At 58.8% G+C, this 20,692-nt stretch overlaps 1 protein-coding gene across 4 annotated transcripts in view; it reads left to right on the top strand.

The window, feature by feature from the left end:
• The first annotated feature begins 699 nt into the window (after positions 1-699).
• The window catches only part of CELSR3 (cadherin EGF LAG seven-pass G-type receptor 3), a 31,431-nt gene continuing 11,438 nt past the window's right edge, over positions 700-20,692 (top strand). For 2 of the 4 annotated variants that reach the window (XR_003962441.4, XR_012057906.1), the window contains exons 1-19: positions 700-3,915; positions 9,472-10,104; positions 11,676-11,898; positions 12,273-12,388; positions 12,762-12,850; positions 13,261-13,418; positions 13,603-13,766; positions 14,231-14,356; positions 14,528-14,697; positions 14,920-15,105; positions 15,248-15,358; positions 15,620-15,788; positions 16,040-16,181; positions 16,357-16,477; positions 16,787-16,970; positions 17,054-17,155; positions 17,769-17,783; positions 19,400-19,494; positions 20,234-20,443. Coding sequence is in view for 2 of the 4 variants with exons in the window: in XM_012572260.5 (XP_012427714.5) it covers positions 789-3,915; positions 9,472-10,104; positions 11,676-11,898; positions 12,273-12,388; positions 12,762-12,850; positions 13,261-13,418; positions 13,603-13,766; positions 14,231-14,356; positions 14,528-14,697; positions 14,920-15,105; positions 15,248-15,358; positions 15,620-15,788; positions 16,040-16,181; positions 16,357-16,477; positions 16,787-16,970; positions 17,054-17,155; positions 17,769-17,783; positions 19,400-19,494; positions 20,234-20,443 (6,141 nt within the window). In the remaining 2 variants the exon portion in view is untranslated. The remainder of the gene's footprint in view (positions 3,916-9,471; positions 10,105-11,675; positions 11,899-12,272; positions 12,389-12,761; positions 12,851-13,260; positions 13,419-13,602; positions 13,767-14,230; positions 14,357-14,527; positions 14,698-14,919; positions 15,106-15,247; positions 15,359-15,619; positions 15,789-16,039; positions 16,182-16,356; positions 16,478-16,786; positions 16,971-17,053; positions 17,156-17,768; positions 17,784-19,399; positions 19,495-20,233; positions 20,444-20,692) is intronic. The other 2 variants (XM_012572260.5, XM_030282822.4) reach the window with 2 other exon arrangements.

Below are 20,692 nucleotides of genomic sequence, written 5' to 3'. Positions count from 1 at the left end.
CCTGGAGGAGCGGGACACAGGGAAGTCTGTCCTCATTCACTCTGCAAAACCCATGCCTGGAGATGCCCGACGTGCTGCTGCTTCCAGATGGGCATGGGGGAGTGGAAGGGGCCCGTGGGGCTGCCACGGCATGGCAGCGCCTCCCGCCCGACCGCCGGCACTTCCCTGCCGCGCCCTTTGTGCCGGCGCAGGGCAGCGGTCCCCGCGGGCTCTCCTCGGGCACGGGGGCACGGCCCGGCCCTGGGGGCGCTGCCGGTGGCACGGGCACCGTTCCGGCACCCGGTGCACCGGCAGTGCCGCAGCAGCGGGTCCGTGGGCTGCGTGTTGCGTGCACGGTGTCCCGGTGTCCCCGGGCCCTGCAGCTTTGGCAGGGATGCTCCGGGAGCCGCTCACCCGGAGCCGGCCGGTGCAGCCCCTCGCAAAGACGTGGCCGGCAGCGCTGGGCCCGCGGAGGTTTCTGGCGGGCGGCACACGCCGCTCCGGGCCGGCAGCGGCCAGCCCGCAGTGCCCGGCGCGGCCGGCCCGGAGCTGCGGAGCGTCCGGAGCGTCCCGGCACGGCACGGAGCGCCCGGCCCGGCCGCCCGCGCTCAAGATGGCGGCGCAGGGCGGGCGGGGGCGCGGCGGGGCGGGGCGGCGGGAGCCATGTTGGGGCTGCGGGAGGAGCCGCCGCCACCCCCGGCAGCAGCAGCGGCGGCGGCGGGGCAGGGGGCGGCCATCGCCGGCGCCAGCGGGGGCGGCGCCGAGCCCATCGCCGTGCGCCCGGGCCGGGCGGCGGCCGCCGAGGCACCATGGCAGCGGCGGAGGAGCCGGTGGCCGCCCCGAGCCGCTCCTGCTGCCGCCGCCGCCGGGAGCCGCCGCCGCCGCTGCTGCTGGTGCTGCTGCCGCTCCTGCTGCTCCCTTTGTTCCCCTCCGGGCTGGGGGCCACCGCGCCGCCGCCGCCGGCAGGCTGGGGGCCGGCAGCCCGCTGGGGCTGTCCCGCCGCCGTGCCGTGCCGGGCGGCGGCCGTGCCCCCGGGGCTGCCCCCGGCGCCGCGCCGCCGGTCCCCGCCGCGCTGCGCGCCCCGCGCCGCCCGGCCGCGCCTGCTGCCCTTGGTCCCGGCGCCGGCCCCGGGGCGGCGGAGCCGGCGCTCAGCACCGAACCGCCACCCGCTGTTCCCCCAGTACAACTACCAGGTGGAGGTGGCGGAGAACCAGCCGGCCGGGACGGCGGTGGTGGCGGTGACGGCCCAGGACCCCGACGGGGGCGAGGCGGGGCGGCTGGTGTACTCCATGGACGCGCTGATGAACAGCCGCTCGCGGGATCTGTTCAGCATCGACCCGCGGGCCGGGCTCATCTCCACCACCCAGGCTCTGGACCGCGAGAGCATGGACCTGCACTACTTCCGAGTGACGGCCACTGACCACGGGGCACCGCGGCTCTCCGCCACCACCATGGTGGCCATCACTGTGGCTGACCGCAACGACCACGACCCCGTCTTCGAGCAGGGCGAGTACCGGGAGACCATCCGGGAGAACGTTGAGGAGGGATACCCCATCCTGCAGCTGCGGGCCACCGACGTCGACTCCCTGCCCAATGCCAACATCCGTTACCGATTTGTCAATGAACGGGCTGCCTACGACATCTTTGAGATTGATCCCCGCTCTGGCCTCATCACCACCAGCGGGCCAGTGGACAGGGAGAAGATGGAGAAGTACTCTCTGGTGGTGGAAGCCAACGACCAGGGCAGGGAGCCGGGGCCCCGCTCTGCCACTGTTAATGTCTACATCACGGTCCTCGATGAGAATGACAACATCCCTCAGTTCAGTGAGAAGCGCTACATTGTCCAAGTGAGGGAGGACATACGGCCCCACACCGAGATCCTGCGTGTCACCGCCACGGACCTGGACAAGGACAACAACGCGCTGGTGCACTACAACATCATCAGTGGGAACAGTCGGGGCCAGTTCTCCATTGACAGTGTCACTGGGGAAATACAGGTGGTGGCCCCCCTGGATTTTGAGGTGGAGCGGGAGTACGCCCTGAGGATCCGGGCTCAGGATGCAGGGCGTCCTCCTCTTTCTAACAACACTGGCATGGCGAGCATCCAGGTGGTGGACATCAATGACCATGCCCCCATTTTTGTCAGCACCCCTTTTCAAATCTCCGTCCTCGAGAATGCTCCCCTTGGCCACTCTGTCATCCACATCCAGGCCGTGGATGCAGACTACGGTGAGAACTCACGCCTGGAGTACAAACTGACAGGGGTTTCAGCTGACACACCCTTTGTGGTGAACAGTGCCACGGGGTGGATCACAGTCAGTGGGCCATTGGACCGAGAATCGGTTGAGCACTATTTTTTTGGGGTAGAGGCTCATGACCATGGCTCTCCATCTTTATCCGCCTCAGCCAGTGTCACCATTACTGTCATGGATGTCAACGACAACCGCCCTGAGTTCACCCAGAAGGAATACTTCATCCGCCTGAACGAGGATGCAGCTGTGGGGACCAGCGTGCTCAGCGTCACGGCAGTCGACCGGGATGTGAACAGTGCCATCACATACCAGATCACAGGAGGCAACACACGGAACCGCTTCTCCATCAGCACGCAGGGTGGGCTGGGGCTCATCACTCTGTCTCTGCCACTGGACTACAAGCAGGAGAGGCGCTATGTGCTCACCGTGACAGCCTCTGATCGCACCCTGCGTGACAACTGCCACGTTCACATCAACATCACCGATGCCAACACACACCGGCCTGTGTTCCAGAGTGCCCACTACTCTGTGAGCATCAACGAGGACCGGCCTGTGGGCAGCACCGTGGTGGTGATCAGTGCCACGGACGATGACGTGGGGGAAAACGCCCGCATCACGTACTACCTGGAAGACAATGTCCCTCAGTTTCGTATTGATCCAGACTCTGGGGCCATCACCCTCCAGGCAGAACTGGACTATGAGGACCAGGTCACGTATACGTTGGCTATCACTGCCAAGGACAATGGGATCCCCCAGAAGGCAGACACCACATATGTTGAAATCATGGTGAATGACGTTAATGACAATGCCCCCCAGTTTGTCAGCCCTCATTACCAGGGCATGATCTCTGAGGATGCACCTCCTTTCACCAGTGTGCTCCAGATCTCTGCCACCGACCGGGATGCCCACACCAACGGGCGAGTGCAGTACACCTTCCAGAACGGGGAGGATGGGGATGGAGACTTCACCATAGAGCCCACCTCGGGGATCATTCGCACCGTGCGCAGGCTGGACCGCGAGAACGTTCCTGTCTATGAGCTGACTGCCTACGCTGTGGACAGGGGCATCCCTCCTCAGCGAACTCCTGTGCACATCCAGGTCACCATTCAGGATGTGAATGACAATGCCCCTGTCTTTCCTGCTGAAGAGTTTGAGGTCCGGGTTAAGGAGAACAGCATCGTAGGCTCTGTGGTGGCCCAAATCACAGCTGTTGACCCGGATGAGGGACCCAATGCCCAGATCATGTACCAAATTGTGGAAGGCAACATCCCTGAGATATTCCAGATGGACATCTTTTCTGGGGAGCTCACAGCCTTGATAGACTTGGATTATGAGACAAAATCTGAATATGTGATTGTAGTGCAGGCCACTTCTGCCCCTCTGGTCAGCAGAGCTACAGTCCACATCAAACTCATTGACCAGAATGACAACAGCCCTGTTCTGAAGAACTTTCAAATCCTGTTCAATAACTACGTGTCCAATAAATCCAACACCTTCCCCTCAGGGGTCATAGGGAAGGTCCCAGCGTATGACCCAGATGCATCTGACCACCTCTTCTACACCTTTGAGCGGGGAAATGAACTACACTTGTTGATTGTAAATCAATCGAGCGGGGAGCTGAGACTGAGCCGTAAGCTGGACAACAATCGTCCACTTGTGGCCTCCATGCTGATGACTGTCACAGGTAGGGAGTGAAAATCATTAAATCTTTGGTACAGTACCTTTGGGGGGCTCTGTGAGGTCCCTCTGGGGCAGCCCATTTTGCATTGGGGGTTGGGGGCTTGGTAACAAGATTTGGACTGGGAGTCCATTCCAGTCAGAGAATGCTGCTGGAGTGGTGTGAAGGGTGGATGGGAGGCAGGCTGTTGAGCAGTGCTCCGTAAAGGGGCTGAGGCTGGAAATGGTCTGCAAGAACAAAGCATCGTTACTGAGCTGTGGGATCACTTCTGGCTGCTAGTGAGGCACCTTTGGAGGTGGTGTGGCCAGCCAGACTGTGTTGTGTGCCATAGGGTGCTGGCCCAGGAAGGAGGCAGCTCCCAGGATGGCCAGGCTGCTGGCCCAGCGGCTGGTACACTGCTTTGCTCCCAAGCCCAGGTGGCCCTTCTCTCTGCCGGGACTGAGTGCTTCCCTGGCTGTGCACAGGAGGGAGGGACTGAGCTCAGTGCAGAAGGAGCCTGCTTAAACACCCATCTGCTGGTAGCATACAGTTCAGTCCAAATTCTGGCTGTGGCACCTGCCAATACTTGCTTTGCAGGGTGGCTTCTAAAGCCTAGTAGCACCTTTATGCAGCCAGCTCAGTGTTCAGGGGACAGCTGTGACAAGCCTGAGTGCAGTGCCTGGAACTCTTGCATAGTGTTTGTTGTTGGGGTATCCAAATGCAGATGCTGGCTGTAGCTAGGGGTGGCTTTGTGGGGTGTTGGGATGCCCTCTAGCCCAGCTGAGGACAGGACAAAGATGGACCATGGGGCTTGCCTGTGGGCAAGCAGGGTTTGGACCTGGGGCTCCCAGAGCCTGAGCTTTGCCTTCACCACTAGCCTTTCTTAGCTGGTGGATGCATGATCTGAAATGGAGGCATCTGTCCATTGCTGAACCATGGAGCATCTGCAGGAGGGAGGGCAAGAGCTCCAGTGCTCTGGAGGGGCCAAGCACTGAACGGCCAGGAGTGCCTGGGGAGCCGCACTGTAAATTGTGATGCTCCCCTGACCATCGGCTACCAGCTGCCTTCCCTTTTAGCTCTCTCAGTCTGGCTTATTCTCTGAGAGGAGGATCTCTTTCAAAAGATGGAGCAAGGGCTTTAAAAGGAGACCTGTGCAAGGCAATCCTGCACGAGCAGCACCAGCCTGGCAGTGGGCTGGGGCTCTGGGGGGGCTAATTGTGGCCGCAGGGCTGGCCGAGAGCGGCTGCAGGCGAACACATGCCCGTTGCTGGAGGTGGGGGTGGTTTTGACCTTTCCAGCTTCTGCCCCAATATGTTTATGCAAGCCCTGCCTCCTTACAGACTTAACCCTGCACAAAGGCAGGAGACAATCACATCCTGAAGTCCTGTATCGAGCCGCCTCGTGGCAAGGGGGCCCTTGCAATTAGAATGTCGTCATCTTCCAGCGGGAAGGGAGAATGGGAGAGGTGTGCTCAAGGAGGGGAGAAGATGGAAAGGGAAGAGCTGTTCTGGCGAGGGAAGTGAGATGCTGGGAAATAGGCTTTTTGTTGGCTTTTATATTGGCTGTGGAGGTGGAGGTCTAGTTTGGTTTTTCAGTCTTTGTTGTTGGAAGCCCCCCGCCCAGCTGGCAGCTCCGCCGGCCCCATGCTGTCGCTGTGTGCACAGAGAGGGTGGGTTTGCAGAGCTGCCAGCCAGGACGTTCAGACCTGGCTGCATTGTCTGCCCCGGACACTGTGCCTGACAGAGCACCTTCCTGCTGCTGGGAGCAGCAGTAGCATCTCTGTGGGTGCCCCAAGGGTCAGAATCTTAGGAGGAAGTGGCTTCCCTGCCTTTATGGTGCATTAGAGGGAGGCTGAATCCCCCTAAAACACAGGGCAAGGGGCCATTTTGCCTGCCTGTGAGCTGTGTGTATTCTTAGCTCAGCCCCTTGTAGGAGGCAGAAGACTTGGGCCATCACAAACCGGTGCCTTTCCAGCAGTGCTGATAGCCATAAAACTGACCTCAGCTTCTCATAGGCATGTAGACACTTCTGGCTGTTAAAATCTGCTCTTGGCTGCTGAGGATGCAGGACAGTGGGATGGGGGGCTGTCCATGGCCAGCAGCACTGTGAAATCAGGGCAGTATGAGAGACTGACATCATATTGACTTCAAACCATTTCAGACTGGTTTCTCTGGGCTTGGTGGTAAGTGTGGAGGCTCAGCTGCAGGAGAATGGCATGCATCTTCTGTGCTGGGTGATGGGAGCCTGATTTACTTTCACATTCTCTTAACTGGTAAAGTATTATCAAAATGTTGAGAGGTATGCCAAAACCCTTTAGCAGCTGTGAGGAATGTTCGCTATACCGATACCTGTCTCTTTTCCTGCCTTCTCTGCCTGGAAGTGTTTTACTGTTCCTCACCTGCAAACATGAAAGTCACCCTGCCTGTCCCCAGAGCACCCGTGTGTGCACCTCTGGAATTGCCATTGCGGTCAGAATAGTGGCATTTTGCTCTTTGGACACTGTTGCTGCCACTCAGCAGAAGAGGACATGGAGCTCTTCTTTAGCTTCGTTGCTTTTGAAGCTGGTAATTGTCAGTCTTGGAATTGCAAACACAATGATCCAATGCTGTCCAGCACTAGGGTTAGAGGCCCTTGTCCCTTTTCCTTGCTCCATTCCCTGTAGCTGTGTTTCTAGGACTCCTCACTCTGCTGCATGAATATTCACCAGGCAACAGCTCTCCAGCCACAGGATTTAATCAGAAAGGCTGAGCGTTTGTGATTAAAATGCCTCCCATGGGGGGTCAGTGCCTCCAGCCAGCTTTGGGCTTTCTTCTGGTAGCTTTATTTTTTTTTTTCTTTCCCCATTTGCAGTGGGTCATTCTCTTAACCATCTGCTTCCCTCTGCTTGGAGAGGGGAGGCAGCCTTGGGTGTGATGCTGAGGTGGGACAGTGTTAGAGGGGGGCTTACTGAGGAGGGCTGTGGGGCCAGGCCTGGCTCCACATTGCTGTGGGGAACTGGGATGCGTGGCTTCCCTGCCGTGGCCTGGGCGATGCCAAAGGCATCAGGTACCCTCCAGCCCACTCTCTTCCCCAGACAGTGGCTCCTTGCTCCTGGGAGGCATTCCTGGCCTCCAGCCTGCCTCGGGGTGTCCTCAGCAGCGTGTGAGCCAAGGCTTAACAGCGGCCATAAATCAGGCAGGTATTGCTGGGCACTGAGCAGCCCCTGGGGAGAGCGAGAGCTGTCCCCAGGCCTTGTGGCTGCCTCTGGGTGAGCTGTGAGCTGCAGAGGAGAGGGGAGGGAGCTCATGCTTGCCTTGACCAGAGAGGCCAACTGCGAGGAGGGGACAAAGGGAGAGGAGAGGGGAGGGGATGAGAGGGAGCTGGGACACGACCTAGCTCTGTGGAGAAGGGATCTGGTGTCAAAGTGATGGCATCCTGGGATACTGTCTCACCAGGTGGTTCCTCAGGGAGAGCTGCCAGGCTGATGGAGGCTTGGGGAGCATCTTACGCCAAGTGTGGCTTGTGGCTTTCCTCGCACTCCTGCCTCCCAGGCTCTGGGCGGTCTCAGTACCCCATGAGCCTCTTGCAAAGAGAATGTGCCTTGGGGAATGGAGGTGTTGATGCCAGTTCCTTGCCCTGAGCCCAGACAGATCTAGATACCCTGGCATGTCCAACCAGATGCTGATTGGAACTATTTTGCTGCTGGTGCTCATGCTGCCCGCTGTGCCAGAGTGGACAGGGTGTCACACAGAGGGGTGCTTTCTTACCTTGCTTCCATATGGGATGGGAGTAGTTTGACTTCAGAGAGAAGCAACCCCCCTTTCCTCCAGGAGATTAGCTCCTGGCTTGCTGCCCCCCAGCCTGGAGACAGCCTTATCTCCAGAGCACCAGTCCCTGTGCGCAGGCTGCTGCTTCTGCAGGAATTTGCAGGGTCACTAGAAAGCTTTCACCTTCTGAAGAGTAGAGAGGTGAAGGAAAGAGAGATGTTTCAATTTGTAAATCCTCCTGCACTGCAAACTTCAAAGGAGGCTGAGGGAAATCAAAAGACTTTGCAGCAGAGCAGCCACGGGAAGAGAGGAGCAGTAAAGGCAGCTTTGTACATGAGGCTGGGGCATGGATGAGGGACGAGCGCCTGGCATTTGCACACCTGATCCTCATCAGGGATGGAGCTGACTGGGGTGCCAGGAATCCTGCTGCTCCTCGTGCCTCCTTGCACTGGGCTGGAGGAGGTGAAGCACATAGGGGAGGTTACAGCAAGGCTTGGGATCCAGGATTAGTCGTGGGAGTCGCTGTTGAGATGTGCTGATGTAACTGTTGTGTTGATGATGGAGAGCCAGTTTTCCAAGGAAATGTGGGGGTTTAAGGCTCTCAGGTGAATGTGGGATGGGAGAGGAGAAAAACAGGTGACAGCTGTGTGCTGCTAATGCCCATGGGGCACCAGCGTTGGGGTGCTGGCAGTGGGCTGCAAGATGGATTGCTTAATTTCAAGAGCTGTGAGGTTCTTAATGAGCCCCATTGAGCATTTCTGGCACCACCAAGGTTGGCACAGTCTTGCCTTGCCATGCTGGAATCTGGGTCTGCCTGGTGGAGCCTGTGCTGGAGGCCCAGAAGAAGGGGATCAGGTTATCACCCGGAGGCATTCTCCTGGGGCTCAGCAGACAGGCTTCTCCCACCTGGCTGGCCCAGCCAAAGCTGCTAGCAGAGGTGTCTGGGGTATCCTGGGGTGTCAGGATCCATTGGGTCCCTGGGAGTTGGGTAGGTGGGGTGGGGCAGGGGCCCATGATCACAGATCTGCCAGCATGGACAGCACCATTGCCCGTTTGGGCTGGGCTGTGCTGCCCGTGCCCCTGCTGCTGCTGCTGCTGCTGCTGCTGCTGCTGCTGCTGCTGCTGCTGCTGCTGCTGCTGCTGCTGCTGCTGCTGGCCAAGGTGCTGAGCGAGAGCAGGGGCCATGCTCCGCGTGTCCCTGCGTGCTCCTCTGCTCCTGCCTGGCACATTCCTCGTGTGGTGCGCGATCCCAAAGGGAAGGAGTTTGTTTCCAAGCTAAATAGAGATTTAAACAAACCAGAGATGGGCTGAGAGAGGAAGAGATGCAAAGCAGATGGTGAGAAGGGAGGAAGCAAGGAGACCAGCATGAAAGCCTGGGAGAGCCTGGAGGAGAGAGGAAGGAAATGGCAGGAGAATAGCACAGGAAAAGGCAGCATGGGGAAGGCAGACAGGGCACAGCAGGGAAGCAAAACACCCCAGGCCCTGGCATCAGCTCCTGTGTTTGCATAACCTCCTGCTGGGACTTCCTTCTGTTCCTGAGCACCTTTGTTCCTGAGAGCTCAGTTTGCTGCCGAGATCCAGGACAAGGAGAAAACCTGAGAGTTCTTTCAGTGGAGAGCCTGATGGGGGGGAGAAGGTGCAGCCACACCAGCTACTCCTCCTCCATCCGAGGTGGCCCCCTACCAATCTCTGGGGCTGTGGCTCCAAGCTTCCTTACCGAGGACTCAGACCTGTTGGGGGCCACACTGGGGTGCAGGGCTCTGCCCTGGGCTGGGAGGGAGGAGACCCTCCAAGCAGCAGGCAGAGAGCTGCAGCGTGTTCCTGTTCCTTCCACCAGACGGGATCCACAGCGTGACAGCTCAGTGTGTCCTGCGCGTGATCATCATCACGGAGGACATGCTGGCCAACAGCATCACGGTGCGCCTGGAGAACATGTGGCAGGAGCGGTTCCTCTCCCCGCTGCTCTCCACCTTTCTGGAAGGAGTGGCCACCGTGCTTGCGACGCCCAAGGAGGACATCTTCATCTTCAACATCCAGAACGACACGGACGTGGGTGGCACGGTGCTCAACGTCAGTTTCTCAGCCCTGGCACCGTGGGGCGGGCGCTACTTCAGCTCGGAGGAGCTGCAGGAGCAGCTGTACATGAAGCGCATGGTGCTGACCGGCACCTCCATGCTGGAGGTGCTGCCCTTCGACGACAACGTGTGCCTGCGGGAGCCCTGCCAGAACTACATGAAGTGCATCTCCGTCCTCAAGTTCGACAGCTCCGCGCCCTTCATCGCCTCTCACTCCACCCTCTTTCGGCCCATCCACCCCATCGCCGGCCTCCGGTGCCGCTGCCCCCAGGGCTTCACCGGGGACTACTGTGAAACGGAGATCAACCTGTGCTACTCCAACCCCTGCCTGAACGGGGGCATCTGCACCCGCAAGGAGGGGGGATACACCTGCGTTTGCCGCCAGCACTTCAGCGGTGAGTGCTGGGGCTGGGGCCCTGGGGGAGGGGGTGGGAGCGGCCCTTGGCATTGCTGTCACCATGGCAGGTGCTCTTCCCATCAGGGCAGTGGATGTCAGAACCTCTCTGTGCCTGCAGAGGTCCAGCTCTGCTCCCAGCTCTGTGTTTCCATGGTGCTGCATGTGCAGGGCTGAGGTTGCCATAGAAATCTGTCTTGTAGGGAGATGGCATGGAGGACTCTTGGGGACCCTGGCCGTTACTTTCCACCTCTTCTCCCAGAGCAGGAGGACTAAGCTAGACTACGCTAGGCTGGAGCACAGGAGGTTTCTTGGCTGTGCCCCTTGCTAGGAGGGTGATGAGCTCTGGGACCATTGGAGTCTGTCTGTGGTTTCAGCCTGTGCCACTCTTCAGCTGGTCTGGCAGAGGTGTGGAGCCACACTGGCCCCATGTGCAGTGGTTAAGCTGCAACCCAGCCAGAACAGAAGGGGAGGCTGGGCCTAGGTGCCCCACCAGGCAGGAACTGATCCAGGCGGATCTGGTCCTAGCTGGGGGGCTGGCAGGGGAATTCACAGTCCAGCCAGAGTCTGGTTGCCACAAGTTCCCAACAGGCTGTGGAGAACTGGCAACTGGAGGATGTGGGGAGGTGGCCTCTGGCTACTGGGGAGAGATCCCCTGCCTTGCTCTCGCTGTTGGGAGGGAGCATGGCAGCAGATGGCTGCCTGGAGCTCTTCTGTAGGTGGCTCCTGGTGAGATAAGCAGAGTCAGTGGTAATTAACCTCCGGCATTTGAAGCGTGAACAACCATTAGCAGAAGGGTTAATGAGCTCATTTGCCTGTCACTTCATGCTGTCTCCTCATCCTCCTTGTGTATCATGGAGCAAGTAATGGGAGCAGGGCCTGGGGCGTAGGACTTCAGCTGAGTGGTTCCCTGGGTTCTGTGGGAATAGCACAGGAAAAGGGGCTGACAGACGCCCTGCACTGCACTGCTGAGCTGGCAGGGAGCATCCCTGTTAGCCATGCCAGCAAGGTGCCAGGGTATTTGTTGTTCCCCATGTGGTTCCCACTTGCATGCAGTGTTTGGAAACTCCCGATGCCATGGATGATACTTCTATAGCTATTGACAGGAGCTCAGTGGCACTGGGCTGTCCCCACACCCCAGAGACAGGACTAAGATGCCTGTCCAAGGTTTGTGTGGTGGCAAGGCCCAAGGAGGCACTCTCAGCATTGCCAGGACTTCCCTGGCTGGCTTCTCTATTCTTAGGACTGTGCAGCCCAGCTGTGGCCAGTGCCCTCCTGTCTCATTCCCATGCTTTACTGGATCCAAAGTTGTCCCTTCAGCCAGACCTGGCATCACACCCAGCCCAGTGGCTCCTGCTGGGCTGGCAGTGGTTGCTAGCTCACTGGCCACTGTGGGGAACGCCTGGGTGACACTTGGGGTATCACATCCTTCACTGGCCCCTAGCTGCTCCACAGACTGCTTCCCCTCAGCTGCCCTGTCCTGAGTCCGGGCTGAAGTCTGCATTCCCAAGACAAGGAGCGCGTGGGTGGCGGCTGTGTACACATCCCAAGCCTGTGGCCTTGCTCCTGCAGGCGAGCACTGTGAGGTGGACAGCCGCGCGGGGCGGTGCGTGCCCGGCGTGTGCCGCAACGGCGGCACCTGCACCGACGGCGCCGACGGCGGCTTCCGCTGCCAGTGCCCGGCGGGCGGCTTCGAGGCGCCCTTCTGCGAGGTGTCCACGCGCTCCTTCCCGCCGCGATCCTTCATCATGTTCCGGGGCCTGCGCCAGCGCTTCCACCTCACCCTGGCCCTCTCGTGAGTTCTCTGTCTCTCTCCTCCGCTGCACGCCGGCAGCCTGGGTTCAGCTGGCCCTGCTCTGGTGGTTCTTGTGCTCAGCACGCTGGGCCAATCCAGGAACTGCCTGATGCTCTCCACGCCCCTGTGTTGCTTCCCCAGGGGCTGCCCTGGCACCTTTAGGCAAAGGGCTCTGAATCTGCGCTGGCATCAGCTCACGCCTTCCTGCAGTGCTGCTGCCCTTTGCTGCTGCCAGCTCTCTGTCTCCATGCCAGGCCCCCATGCTCAGGTCTCAGTGTCCCTGTGACGGGATGCTGGTGCATGCCACGGGAGAGAGGGGGTCTCTATGTGCTCCTTGCACACAGCCTGCCCTCCTTCTTCTTACCCTGCCCCAGGTTCAGCACTGTGGAGCCCAGCGGCCTCCTGCTCTACAATGGGCGTTTGAATGAGAGGCACGACTTCCTGGCAGTGGAGATCATCCAGGGGCAGGTCCAGCTGAAATACTCCACAGGTACGCCCTGCCTGCTCTGGGATTTATGTCATGGGAGCTGTGAGAAGGTCTGTCCTGAGTGGGAAGAGAAGAATGCTGCCCTAGATGGAACCTGTGCTAAGGGAAGCAGGGTTAAGAGGTGTTGGTGAGCATCAGCGCATAGCACAGGAGATAAGTTGTGTGTATCAGGACTCTCCCTGGGCTTAGGAGTGTGGTTTGTGAGCACAAACCAGGACAAACCCTTTTGGTGTCTCTGCTGCTCTTCTGTCCTGTTGTGCCACTGTGAGCTTCACAAGTCCATCAGCAGCACAGTGGGTTTGGTGCCTTAGGAAGGGTGGGAACGTCTGAAGGCTGTCTGGCTTCCCTCAGCCTGCCATCATCCCTGTCTCCTCAGGAGAGTCCAGCACGGTAGTGAGTCCCTACCTGCCGGGGGGTGTGAGTGATGGGCAGTGGCACACGCTGCAGCTCCGCTACTACAACAAGGTACGTGTGCCCCAGCTGTCCCCAACACTCATGGCTCTCTCTCCCCACCAGTGAGCAGCTCTGGCTCTCCTGTTCTCTGGCTCTGTCCCATGGCAGGGGCTCTGGAGAGAAGGTAGAGGAGGTTTTCAGCCCTTAGGGATGGATGCAGTGGAGCAGACAGCTGGGTACAGGGACAGATTGACACGCAGGACCTCACCTGGAGGCTGCAGGAATGTGCTCCATGCATTGTCCTTGCCCATGTCCCTCTCTGGTGCTGCTTGCTGGGCTCGGCTGGAGGTTTCCCTTCTGCATTACTCACAGAAGCACAGCTGAGCCTGGGCTGTGCTCAGGCCTTTCCTTGCTGTTGTGTGAACCCTTGGGTGCTTGGGTCTGGCGCATGTGTGCTGCTGACACCCTTCATTTGCTTTCAGCCCAAGGTCAGCACCCTGGGGGTGGTGCAGGGCCCCTCCAAGGACAAGGTGGCCATCTTGACAATAGATGAATGTGATGCTTCAGTGGCCCTGCAGTTTGGCAGCGAGATTGGAAACTACTCCTGTGCTGCAGAAGGTGTGCAGACCAGCTCAAAAAAGTGAGTTCCTTGGAATTGCTGTGGTGGGGAGAGGTGGTCCCCTGTGGAGCCAGGCCTTCACATCCAGGACTTTGGCTGTATGTGCCTGTCCCTGAGGAGATCTGCTTCCCAGCCCTGTGCACTGGGGAGCGCACTGAGGTGAGGTCACTGTACCTCTTAAAGCCCTGGGCTTCTGATCCTGCAGGTCCCTGGACCTCACAGGTCCCTTGCTCCTTGGAGGGGTCCCCAACCTGCCAGAAAACTTCCCCATCACGCACCGGGACTTTGTGGGATGCATGAGAGACCTGTTCATCGACAGCAAACGCATCGACCTGGCCTCCTACATCGCCAACAATGGAACTGCTGCAGGTACTGCTGCCCCTGTTCCTGCCAGCCCTGCCCAGGAAGGGATTCTCCTTCTCGCACAGCAGTGCTGCTGGGCTGTAGCAGCACTGTGGCACCACAGCTGGAGTTGAGCAGATTCTCACTGGAGAACAAAGCCTTCAGGTCCCTCTAAATGATCCAATGGCCACCCCAGCTAACATTCTGGGAATGTCCCCTGATCCCAAGTCCAGAGCCTGTTGAGCTGGCTGACCTGGGAGATGCCAGATCACCAGTCTAGCTCTGCAGTATCTTCGTTCTGGCATAAGGAGCACCAACAGCCTTAACCCTTACAGCTGAGCAGGCAGGGTCTGTGTGGAGACACTGAGCAGCAGGGCTTGCCCCTCTGACAGCCTGGGAAAAGGCCAGCAGGCAGCAGTGCCTTTCCATGTGGGCTGGGGGGGAGGTGGTGAACTGGCTGAGGCTGATGCAGGTGGCTTTGATACCTCCAGGTTGTCATGCCAAGCACACGTTCTGCGACTCCAGCCCTTGCAAGAACGGCGGCACCTGCTCTGTCAGCTGGGGGACTTACTCCTGCCTCTGTCCTGTTGGCTTTGGGGGCAAAGACTGTCGCCATGGTGAGAGTGGGCACTGCTGGGCGCGGGCAGGGTGGGGTGCAAGGCTGTGCTGGGGTTGCTGTGGAAGCACAATAATGGACCCATGTGAGATGAACTAACTCTGCTGTCCCTGCATCTAGTGCTCCCTGTGAAGTGCCCTTCCCTTCTCCTCACCTCCACTTTCCTTTCCAGCCATGCACCATGCCCACTATTTTCAGGGCAACAGTGTCCTGAGCTGGGACTTCAAGGCAGATGTGAAGATCTCGGTGCCGTGGTACCTGGGGCTGGCGTTCCGGACGCGCCAGCAGGATGGGGTGCTTCTGCAGGCCCACGCAGGCCAGTACACCACCCTGCTCTGCCAGGTATGGCCACAGCCTCAGCCACAGCACTGCGGCCCAGCCCCTGCTGCTGTCTGCCCCAGGAGAGCACGGGGCCCTTGTTCTCCCTGCTGGCTCCATCCCAAGCAGAGGGTAGTTGAGGGGAGAGGCATTTAGCAGGCATGGATTTCCCTGCCCATGCTTTGATGGAGGGTTAGGCTGGAAGCAGCCAGAGTTGATGAGGTCTTTGCCATTCCCTTTCTGCAGCTGGCTGGGGGCCTGCTCTCCTTCATGGTGAGCAGGGGGTCAGGGCGCAGCACCAGCCTCCTCCTGGACCAGCTGCAGCTCAGTGATGGGAAATGGCACGACCTCCAGCTGGAGCTGCGGGATGTGCACAGTGGGCGAGACTCACGCTACGTCATCACCCTCACCCTGGACTTTGGGCTCTACCAGGTAGGTGCTGCTTAAGGCCCTGGCACCAGGGCAGGAACTGTGGGGGATGCTTGGCAAATGCAGGCAGAGCTGTGCCTCTGCACCCCCTGAGAGGGCTGGGCCAGGGCTGGTGCCCATTGCCTGATGTTATTCCCTTCTGCAGGACACGGTGGTTGTGGGAAATGAACTGCATGGCCTGAAGGTGAAACACCTGCATGTGGGGGGAGTCCTGGGCTCTGGCGAGGTGCAGAATGGGCTGAGGGGCTGCATACAGGTGAGTCCATTGCTCTGAGCCTTCCCTTTTCAGTGGGTCTGTTACGTGGAGAGTTGGAAAAGCAAATCTGGCAACTGCTGCCAGCATCTGTCCTGCTGCTGTCGCTCTCCCTCTGGGCATTCAAGGCTCTGACGTGCCATGGGGTAGCATTAAATAGAGAGGATGTCAAGTGGCTGCTGCTGGGGGTTTGTGGAAGACAGGAGAGCTGGAGCCTCGTGTGTCTGTCCTGACTTCACTGTGAGTTTGTCACCTGCACTGCAGGGTGTGCGACTGGGTGACAGCGTCACCGGGATCGTGCTGCCCAAGCCCAGCCATGCCCTGCGGGTGGAGGCTGGCTGCAGTGTACCAAGTCCCTGTGACTCCAACCCCTGCCCGGCCAACAGTGTCTGCAAGGATGAGTGGCAGAGCTACTCCTGTGTCTGCCAGCCAGGTAGGACCTGCAGCACCCTGCCACTCCTCTGCTCTTCGTGCCTGCTTATCTTCTCCTCTGCCCCTGTGACTCCCTCCTGGCCTGTGGCAGCTCTCCTGTCTGCCTTGGGCAAGTCACATCCCTGTCAGACACTAATGAATTTTTCTGGAGGGCAGAATCCCTCCTGAGCCCCCTGAATTCACTGTTGGTACTCCGGCACCTCTGAGGGAGAAGGTATTTGTTTTACATGGTGGTCTCTGTCCACACCTCAGGGTACTACGGAGGGGACTGTGTGGATGTGTGTCACCTCAACCCCTGCAAGAACAAGTCGGTGTGTCGCCGCAAGCCGGGCTCACGCCTGGGCTACGTGTGCGAGTGCAGTGGGAACTTCTTTGGGCAGTACTGTGAGCACAGGTGAGATACAGGGCAGGACCGTGGCCTTTGGGCCTGGCTCCATGCTGGCCTCTCATCCTGGATATGTAACCAGGGACTTTTCAGTGCCATCTTCCTCCTTGGAGCTGCTGACTGGTGGCAGAACGAGGCCTGGGGAATTTGGTTGTTGTAATATCAAAGATATTTCTCTCCCTAGGATAGACCAGCAGTGTCCAAAGGGCTGGTGGGGAAACCCCACCTGTGGGCCCTGTAACTGTGATGTGAACAAGGGCTTTGACCCCGACTGCAATAAAACCAACGGGCAGTGCCACTGCAAGGTGAGGGACAGCTGTGCCAATGGGGACATGGACCATGGCTTCTCTGAAACCCTGCTTGTTCTTGATTGCTGTTCCTTGTCCCCCCACAAAGGCCTGGCAGTTGCCCAGGTCCTGCTTTGTGTGCCCGTATCTGGGCTGGATCCCTGCTCAGCTCCTCTGTACAGCCTTCCTGGACCAGCATGGTGATGATGGGGGCAATGGGGTGCTTGAAAATCAGGAATGCCTTGACCTTCTCTGGCTCCAGGGGTTCCCCAGCCAGCCTTGGCTGCTGTCCTATTGGGCTCTCTGACTGTCCCCATCCCTTCGCAGGACTTCCACTACCGCCCCAGAGGCAGTGACACCTGCCTGCCCTGTGACTGCTACCCCGTGGGCTCCACCTCGCGCTCCTGTGACAGGGAGACTGGCCGGTGCCACTGCCGGCCCGGGGTCATCGGCCGCCAGTGCAACAGCTGTGACAGCCCCTTTGCCGAGGTGACGCCCAGTGGCTGCCAGGGTGAGTGTGGGCACAGGAGTGTGGCAGCTGTGCCACGGGGCTTGGTGTCAGTGGCCTGGCCTGTGACCAGTGTGTCTCCACAGTGCTCTATGACGGCTGCCCCAAAAGCCTGAAGGCAGGTGTGTGGTGGCCCCAGACCAAGTTTGGCTTCTCGGCTGCAGTGCTGTGTCCCAAAGGCTCCTTGGGTGAGTGATGGAGAGGGGAGGGGGCAGCCTGGCTGTCCTGTAACAGCCCTGGCAATATCACTTTGTTTTTGCACTACCCCAGTCCCGTTCAGCTGGGCTTGAAGTTTGGGAGAAGGAAGTTGGAAGAGGAAATGCCACAGCCTGGGGAAGAGCAGAGAGCAGAGGGTGCTGGCCATAGGACTGGGGTTGGGAAAAAGCTGTGGGGTATAAGACCCATCACCCAGCCATGGGGCTGTGCTGTTCCCTCAGTCTTGGTCCCTGTCTTCTTCCTGCTGCTTTTTGGGTTCACCAGGCTTGAGGCTGAGGTCAGGCCTGGCACAGTGCTTTGCTGTGGTTCCACCAGCTTCATCCCTGTGTGCCCTACAAGAGAAGCAGGGCACAGTGTGCTGTCAGGTGAATGCTGGGTAGGAGTCAGCATCCTGAGCTGGAGGAGGCAAAGCTGTCCTCAGTGACAGAAAAGGTGTCAGCAGGGTGTCTGGGAGTGTAGGGCAGTGCAAGCCCCAGGGGACAATACCAACCCTGTCCTTCCCCAGCCATTCGCCCCCGGAGGAGGCAGGTTTGGCTCCTAACTGTTGTCGCTTCTCTCCCTGGTTCTCTCGCCCTCCGTGCACAGGCTTGAGGGGTGCAGGTAAGGTTGTTCCCATCTCCTTCCCCCTGTGCTCTAAGGGCTGCACCACACGGCTTTCCCTCCCTGCTCCTTGCCTGACACCCTGCACACCCCTGCGCTTTCCCCACTGCTTCTGGAGCTGCCAAGGGTCTTCCCAATGCTTTGCCTGGTCTCACTGCTCCTACAGTGTTCCCTGCTCCCAGCTCACTAACCAGCACAAGCCCAGCTGCAGCTGCATGCAGCCCTTGCCACCCTCTGTGCCTAGCCTGCAGTGTTGGCTCTGGGCAGGTCTGTGCTCTGCTCCCTGGCTGGGATGGATGCTGGCTCTCCTGGGTGGCACTCGCTTGCTTAGGGCGGGGAAGGAGCTGGTGGTGAGCAGTGGGTGGTGAGGCTGGGAGGAATGGCTGTGGGGTGCAAGAAGGGGAAGTTACTTGGGTGGAGAGTGGTAGGACGGGAGCAGGGACTGATGGACAGGCACAGCACAAGGTCCGGTTCCTTCTGCCTGGCTGGCAGGGAAAAGCACAGGGACCTGGGGGTCAGATTCTGCCTAGATCTGCATCTGAGTCAATCTCTGTTGTGTGCAAAGGGAATGCCATCAGTATGGAGATTTCCTGTTCTTCCTGCTCCCTGCTGCAGTGGCACTGGTCCCTGTGCTTCTGCAGCTGGGAGGACTGCTAGGAGCTGGAGGTGGTGGAAGGGGGTACACTTGTCCCTGGGGCTTTTCTGTGCAGCAACTGGAGTCTGCTCTAAGCTTCCTCTCCCTGCCCTCCCCTGCTACCCTCTCCCAGCCATGGGCACCTGGGTGGGCTCCTGTGCCCTGATGCTGTCCCCAGGAGGACCTGCTCCACAGTCCCGCTGCGTACACTGGGGTTGTCCGGTTTTTCTTGCTCAAAGTGTTTGTGGTGACACACCCAGATGAGAACTCTTTTCTCTATGTTGACTTTAGCAGCATTTTTGGTGGTGGTTAACATCTCATCCCATTCAGTTTTGGAAACTCCCTTGCTGTACACAAATGCTTGGGCTCCAACCAGGCACTGGGGGCTGCGCTGGATCCTGAACCCACACTGCTGGATCCTCCACACTGGGGTCCACCATCCCACTCCTCCATCCCCCTTGGCTGAAGGGGCTCATCTCAGGGGCTGGTTTTCCAGCACCAGGGCTGTTGTGCTGCTGGGGCGGCTTTGCCCTGTAGGGCGAGCAGGACCTCAGCAGGTATTGCAGGCTGTCAGCTGGGGGATGCCTAGAGTTGGTTGGACTTTCATAACTTGGGGTCAGATGTGCCTAAGGACACAGTCATGTCCCCTTGGGCTTTTCCAGGCTGGTCCTGCCAAGTCAGGTCTTCTTGCAATCCTGTGTGATGGCATCTGGCGTGATGCAGCCCCAAAACACACATAGGCACCCAGCTCCCGGAGGGAGGGGATGGCAGCAGCTTGCTGAGGTTTTACAAACCAAGAGTAGAATGGGTTGCACTGGTGCAAAGCAGGATGATGGCCCTGAGGTGTTACAGGCCCTCCTCATCACTTGTCAGTGCTACTCTTTGGGACTTGCTGGTGCCAAGGATCCCTGCAGGGAGGATGCAGCAGGGCAGCCATGTCTCCTGTGCTGAATTTCCAACAAGCCCTTCCTCCTTGTTTTAGGTGCAGCCATCAGACACTGTGATGAGGAGAAGGGCTGGCTGGAGCCAGATCTCTTCAACTGCACTTCACCTGCCTTCAAGGAGCTGTCCGTGCTGGTAATCCTCTCAGCTCTGCAGCCCTGACAGAGCAGGAGCCCTCTGAACAAGGGCTCACAGCCAGAATTCAAAGCACTCAGCTCTCCAGGGGTGCCTGGGGTATGAGAGGGCCTTGCTACAGTGCTCGGTGCCTTTCTCGTCTCACCTCCTTCCCCCAAATCCCGCCTGTGGGAGCAGTGGTCTGAGTTTAGGTTCATATGGCTTCATTTAATCTGTGTCCCCTCAGAAATGTTATGTGTCCTGCCAGAGTATTTGAGGGGAAAATAAATAACCTTGAGCAGGGCTGAGTGATTCAAAGCTAGTGGGGTGTCTGCTCCACAAGACCTCTGTAGCCCCCTTGATTTTGTCAGGGACAAATCCCTTTGAAATATCCAGGCAAGTGTATTCAACACTTACATGTCATCTAGGCTGAATGTCATCATGTCATCTAGACTGCATTGAAAGTGAAGCCAGGAGAGTTTCCAGGGAGGTATTGCCAGGGCCTTGCCCTGTCCTTTCATCTCCTTGGCCTCTGTGGTGTTTGGCACTGAGTTAGCCAGGGCAGTGCAGACCCTGGTGTGTTGCTGGGGGCTGGTTTGCTGCCAGATGTTCTCCCTGTTCTAGAGACCACAGTGGTGGTCTCTGGCTTCTGTTACAGCTTCAGAAATAGTCTCTGTGTCCAGCAGGGCCTGCAGGATCCCAATTTCCTGGTAAGGAGCCTGCTGAATTGTTTAACCCTCTCTTTTCTCCCCACTGACAGCTAGAGGGCTTGGAGAGGAACAAGACTGAGCTGAACACAATTGAAGCCAAGAAGCTGGCCCACCGGCTGCGGGCTGTGACAGACCACATGGAGCACTACTTTGGCAATGACGTGCACATTGCTTTCCGCCTGCTGTCACGCCTCATGGCCTTCGAGAGCCAGCAGCGCGGCTTTGGCCTGACAGCCACACAGGATGCCCACTTCAATGAGGTGAGTTCTTCCCCAGGCCAGAGTGGCTTCTGTTGCTGCTTGTCTTAGCAGCCACCCTGTGTTTCTGAGAGGATTGAGGATGTGGTGGGACCCTGTCAGGAGCACTGGGCTCCTCAGTTCACAGCAGCAGTGTGGGAACCAAGACCTGCATGGTCAGGGCTGGAGCAAAGAGTGGTTGAGGAGATGCAGAGAACTGGGTTTGCTCAGCCTGGGAAGGCAAAGGGAGGTCTTACTGCTACTGGCAGGTCC

The sequence above is a fragment of the Taeniopygia guttata genome, chromosome 12 (assembly GCF_048771995.1).
Source record: "Taeniopygia guttata chromosome 12, bTaeGut7.mat, whole genome shotgun sequence".
In the NCBI taxonomy this organism is placed as follows: Eukaryota; Metazoa; Chordata; class Aves; order Passeriformes; family Estrildidae; genus Taeniopygia; species Taeniopygia guttata.
Note: the sequence above shows the minus strand (reverse complement) of the source record. Positions and strands in the feature narration are given on the sequence as shown.